Source organism: Nannobrachium achirus, assembly GCF_963921795.1.
Source record: "Nannobrachium achirus genome assembly, chromosome: 2".
NCBI lineage: Eukaryota > Metazoa > Chordata > Actinopteri > Myctophiformes > Myctophidae > Nannobrachium > Nannobrachium achirus.
In genome coordinates, this window is record NC_137811.1 from 68044063 (window position 1) to 68050545 (window position 6483).

The following is a 6483-nucleotide window of genomic DNA, read 5'->3' on the forward strand; positions in this document are numbered from 1 at the left end:
GTTAAAGGTAGGGTAAGTGATTTTCTTTGGTTAAAATAAGTGTTTATAATCTATATTCTCAAAGTCATTGCTATAGAATGTTACAACGGCAGCGGATTAACCTCCAGCAGAGCTCACTGGGGCGTGATTGGCTCTGACCCCAAGAAGAAGTTCTAGATGTTGAATCACTGAATGTTGAGTCAATGAAAGCATTTAATTCATGTCAATATCATCTTCAGTTTACACATTAACATGATATTACTGTGTATGTAAAGCTGTCATCATACAACACTTTAATTGGACTTTAATTACAGCATATTTTACCAGTAAGACACCCGAAGGGCGAGGTCATGCTGAAACAACAGAGACTGACACAATATGTCCATATATGGGCATTCCAAGATATGGGCTTAATATTGATGACATCAGGGTTCTCCATATATGGCCATTGATTCTGAATGGGGACCCAAATGCATTGCCCTGGGGACCCAAATGCATTGCCCTGGATGGGGACCCAAATGCATTTGGGTCAGAATCAATGGGAGTAAATTTACTTGACCCTTGAATCTACATTTACCCCCATCCAGAATCAATGGGGGTAAATGTACTATGATACATTTTGTTAGGAATGCGACGAATACAAAAAGAATATTGTTGAACTCAAGTCTCCATGGCATGACCAATCAATAGAAAAAAAGTGAAGTTTCCCCGTGGGATGTGATAGGTATGCACCACAGCAGTAATTCATTGCCATCTTGACATTTGAAAGCAGCTTGTCTGTCCTCTGTTTCTTCCTCATGGGAAAGACCCATTGTCTTCCGACACAACACCTACCAGGAAATGTCAGCACATAAGAGAGCATGCATATATAAAGACAGGTGTTTTCTGGTAGGATCAGATAAAGCACATGCAGGCTGAGGTCACCGGACTGACTTTGAGTTCTCTCAGACTGGCTGCGCACAGGTAAGCATACTGGGATAACAATATAGAATACAATAGAATACAATTTAATAATCACAGCTTTTTGTTGTTGTTGTTGTTGTTGTTGTTGTATGTTGTTGAAATTGAAGACAGCTTGCCTCCTGTGGATTACAATTACATTCATGTTGCATGTTGGAAATGTTGAATATTTAGAAGTATTATATTATATTTGTGACACATTTGAGTGAAACCAGACAAACCTGACTGTAAGCTGAATGTATGGTACATGCACTATAAAGTAAAAATGTATAGTGAAGATGTACACGTTAATAACTTTAATAACATGATTTATTTGGGGGCTTTTTAGTTTTAGCTTGATAGTATAGTATGTTGAGATGGGAAGTGACACGCAGCAAAGGCCGTGGGGATCAGGACTAACTATATAATAATGTTATCTTCTCTTTCCAGTGTCATTAACTCAGCATGGCCGTGGGTCCACTGTCTGTGATTGTGACCGTTTTGCTGTCTTCAGCATGGGCCAGACGTGAGTAGTAGCCTACTGTAACTGTAACTGCCACTGTGTGTGTGTGTGTGTGTGTGTGTGTGTGTGTGTGTGTGTGTGTGTGTGTGTGTGTGTGTGTGTGTGTGCGTGCGTGCGTATGTATGCGTGTGAGAGAGATACACAGAATGCAATTCATTCAATCCTAAATAATATTGATAATACTTCCCATAAGTAAGTAAGTAATAAGTCCCATGGCACACATGTGCACTTACTGTCAACCAGGAATTAAAAGAAAAGAAAAAAGATTAATGTAAAACACTTCACAATACAGAAATGTAAGTGTGTAAATGTAATGCACACGGATGTCATAACTTTGTTGACTGATGGATGTTAATCAATCTCTCTCTCTCTCTCTCTGTGTGTCTCTCTCTCTCTCTCTCTCTCTCTCTCTCTCTCTCTCTCTCTCTCTCTCTCTCTCTCTCTCTCTCTCACTGTGTTTCCCTAGCAACCAACGAGACGTACAGCTACTCTCTAGCAGTGGGTAAAGGGTTAGGTGACCCTTTCCGGACCGTGGGGGAGGGACACATCACAGCCATCAGGGTCTGGGAGATAAACAACTCCTACATCACAGGGTATGTACGTATAGGCTACTACATGTACAGTTCACTTGTCAACAGTAGAAACGTATAGTTGTCCTGTATTGATACAATGCAAGCATTTAGCTGAACAGTCCTCCAGCTTGGCAAGGCGTCTCAGCGAGCACGATTGGTTGTGTTCACCGGCAGTGTTGGGGAAGTTAAAGTTACATGTAACTGAGTTACATATCTAAGTTACATTTTGCTGTAACTTGCTGGTAACTGAGTTGCATGCATATTTCTGTAACTCGTCAGGTAACTGAGATACATTTTGGGTAATTTTTGGCTCAAGTTACATGATACAAGCAAGTTAAGTTACAGTTTTACAATTGAGATGTGATAAAATTGACGATCAAACGTCATGACTGATGTACAGTATCCTCAACAGATACTCTTTTTCGGTGGAATTTTATTTTTAGGAACAAAGATGTTTACAAAAGAACATGTTAACCTTTGTTAAATAAAAGTATAAAACTCAGTTGAGAGGCATGACTCCTTCCACAGCACATGTTAGTCAACACATACGGTGCATGCAGAGCAGTAAGTGTAATGAATGTAGTAGAAGGGTTCAGTCTTGCGATAAAACTTGTCACTTACGTCTCTCTCTCTCTCTCTCACTGCCCCCCTCTCTCTCTCTCTCTCTCTCTCACACACACACACACACACACACACACACACACACACACACACACACACACACACACACACACACACACACACACACACACACACACACACATGCTCACGCATACACATGCACACACACATCCAGGTTGCAGTTTCAGTATGGTGGCATCTGGAGTGCTCTGGTCGGCCGTAAAGTTGGCACGGTAATCGAGCTGGAGCTGCGCGATGGGGAGGCCATTGTTCAGGTTTCTGGGAAATGGCATTCCAGCAACTACATCTATCAGGTCAGAACTCCACCAGTTACTATCTATCAGGTCAGAACTACACCAGTTACTACATCTATCAGGTCAGAACTACACCAGTTACTACATCTATCAGGTCAGAACTCCACCAGTTACTACATCTATCAGAACAGAACTACACCAGTTACTACATCTATCAGTTCTTATATGTATTCCCCTCACACTGTGTATACTGTAGTGTTCAGTCCAAACACATTGCTATGCTAAACCTAACCTATATATTTCATGACACTATTTTCATTTGTCACAAAATACTTTAAACTACTATTTCTAAGTTGTGTCTGGGTAGCTCAGTCGATAGAGCTCTTGCCTTTGGACCACAAGGTCACAAGTATAGCACGGCTTGAATGCAGCAAGTCGTGTTGGTAAGAAGTGTGATCTGATGCCAGGTGTGGCACTCCACCTCAGCAATGAAGCAAGAAGGACTACCTTCCTAACCTAGGAACTATCGTTGTACTGACTCTGACCTCTAAGGACCTTTCCAGGGAGGGTGCTCATGTGCATCTTGCTGTGTCACCCTTTCTTGTTTTTCTTTTAGTTTTTCTTGCACTGACCAATGGATACTTTTTTTTATTTGGCTTTTTTTTTGTAGTATTGAGTATTTTTCTTGTGTTTGACATGGCGGTGAGATACTTGTAGCACTGAGTAGCATTGATTGTTATGGACACTTTTGTTTGGCACTGACACTGTATTGATAGTTGTGCTTAAAGGAGTAGTTCACCACTTTTCAACCTGTCTTCATATAATAGGTCCTCACTAATGTTCATGATAAAATATCACAATTTCTTTCTACTCAGTCCAAGTCTCCTAGGAGAGCTGTGGGAAGTTCAGAATCCATCGTCTTGTGACATCATCATTTTCAAAAAATAAATAAAAAATTAATCAATATTTTTGAAAACAATATTTCGATTTTTATTATCGCGAGAACAATGGCTTCCACTTTAAAATTGCAACTTTTCAGGAATAGAAAGCCTGCAGTTTCTATAAGATGGATTGGCAATCGATGATGTCACAAGACGATGGGTTTCTGACCTGCCCACAGCTCTCCTCTGAAAAAAAGGGAAAAAAATAATTTTTGAGTGAGGACCAATTATATGAACATAGGTTGAAAAGTGGTGAACTACTCCTTGCCGTATCGTCACACAATTTCCCCTGAGGATGGATTTCTGTAGTTCAACTTCTTCCAGAGTGAAGTAATTGATGTTTTCAAAATAGCTTCCTCAACACTAGATTCAACTACTCATTTTAGAAATAAAAAATGTAATAACCAAATTGATTCAAGTGTCATTGAACCTTTGATTCCTGTCGCAGTTGCAATTTGTGACCAACATGGGCCGCTTCTTGAGAGCTGGTCAGCCCACTGGCAATTCCTTCAACTTCTACCCACGTCACCCTGATGCTGAACTGCTGTTGGTCAGTGGACGCTACAACGGCAACGGAATCTCCTCCATTGGAGCTCACTGGGGCCTGGTTGGCTCCAACTCCACTCGCTGAATCTAACCGTCCACATTAACCCATTTAACCTCAGTCTTGATTAATTAACCCACCTGAGGCCGATTCTAATCAGTAGTTCTTCAGTATTCAACATTACTCAGCATTTTTCAAACACTTTCAAGTTTTTACTAAAATATTGGCTATTCAAAAATAGCGGTTATAATACACATTGCAGCGTGTCACTTTGTGCCGTGATAATTGTGACTTGTTATGTTTACCCCTTTTGCAAATTAAAAATAATCTTAAATGGGAGCTATTTGATGTGTGAATCTTCGTGTTTTTATTCACCATGTTTACCCATCAGCCCTTGGCACCTGTTGTAAACGGGTTGACTCAACATACTGTTAACACAAAGGATTCAAATATTTGTGTGCTCAGTAAATGTACTGTGACTGAAAGAGTTATTATTATTATTACTAGCAAGACGCCTCAGGGCGACAAGGGCGAGGTTGTGCCACAGTGATGTGGACATCAGGGATGTGGACATCAGGGATCTCCATATATGGGCATAAAAGGGATTTGTTCCCCTGGCATCACAGAGATCTCCATATCTCCATATATGGGCATAAAAGCTAGGGATATGTTCCCCCTGGCATCACAGGGATCTCTCATAATATTGTAACGACCCTGCAAGATATTTAGTCCAGTCATTATATGAAAAAACCTAAAACAAATTGCAATAGTAGCAAACTCAACTGATTCTGTATCCTCATTATGTCCTTAGTGAGGGAAAAAAAGTCCCAAGGAATCCCATCGGGGCAAAGTTTTGAAAACGACCTACCTACTGTACCTTCACTTACTATACACTACACACTATAAAGGAAAAATGACTCCCAAAAAAATCTGCTTTAAGTGGGACGTGAGGGGTCAAACTAGGGGTTTTTAATTATTCTGAATCCATTGCAAGCATTTGTTTTGCATGAAAAACATTCCTTGGGCTAAAAACAGACCCCAAAAGACTGTGAAAATTGATGACTCATCACTAAACCATCATTTTGAGGGGCCATTTCTTGCCATTTTAAGCCATGATGATCATCTGTGGGGAAAGAAAGCACCTGTAGACAACAGAGGAGGGCCCCACACATTTGATTTTGAATTAACCTATACATTTAACTTTAGTAAATTGTTAATGACCACGTGGCCCAGTTCCCCCAAGGGCCCCTAAGAGCCAAGGGCCCCTGGCAACGGCCCCACTGGCCCAATGGTTAATACAGCCCTGTGTATATTAGTCGTTCCCCAGCAGTGTTGCCAGATGTACGATAATTATCGTGTTTGTACGATAATTTGACCCTCTGTACGATGTACGATCAATAATTCAAAAAATTCCCAAATGTACGATAGTTTCGGCATATCGCCAAAAAGAGCGTGAATTTACTCAAAATTTCTCAAAATAAGCCAGGAAATCTGTTAAGCTGAACCTAGATCTGTACTTGGAGCTAGTTAATAATAATAATAATAATAACTCAGATTTATTTACTAATAGTTGGAGGCATTAAAAACACCGGTCGCGTCTTTCAAGACCATGTTTCACGCTTTTAATTGTGTAATGTCCAGGATGTTTCCTGCCTCCACGCAACATATGTGATGCGTTGTTGTCACACAGGAGTCTCAAACAAGGTTGTTTCTCACCCTAAATACGCATTTCTTTTGTGAAATTATTTATTAAGCATTTTTGTATTAATTTAGTCAAGTATATTAAGATTGTGATATAAGTCCACTGTGCTGTATCTTTTGATTGGTTGATAGATGTGTTTTGCAAAATATGTGTGTAAATGAGTTTGTGTTTTGGGTCTTTGGTGGTAGGGTGTTAGAGGGTAACAGGAAGGGTGGGCAAAAACATTCTGGGCACTGGGGAAACTGGGCAAGTATTAATGAGCTATAAGGGTTGGGTTAGGCATGGTTTCACTGAGTGTAGGATTGTTTAGGCCTATAGTTTTACTAAAAGGTGCCCAGTCTTCCCCCATAAGCTGCCAATTCTTCCAGAAGACAGGGGTCTTCCCCCATAAAGTGATATCAACCCTAT

General features: G+C 40.4%; 1 protein-coding gene across 1 annotated transcript; it reads left to right on the top strand.

Annotated features, from left to right (window-relative positions):
- Positions 1 to 1383: 1383 nt before the first annotated feature.
- On the top strand, positions 1384 to 4460 carry LOC308299922 (zymogen granule membrane protein 16-like; the record flags this gene model as incomplete). Its single annotated transcript, XM_080743700.1, has 4 exons — positions 1384 to 1444; positions 1908 to 2034; positions 2810 to 2948; positions 4278 to 4460. The coding sequence occupies 4 exons, from the start codon at positions 1384 to 1386 to the stop codon at positions 4458 to 4460; spliced, it is 510 nt and encodes a 169-aa protein (XP_080599826.1).
- Between the last annotated feature and the right edge of the window lie 2023 nt (positions 4461 to 6483).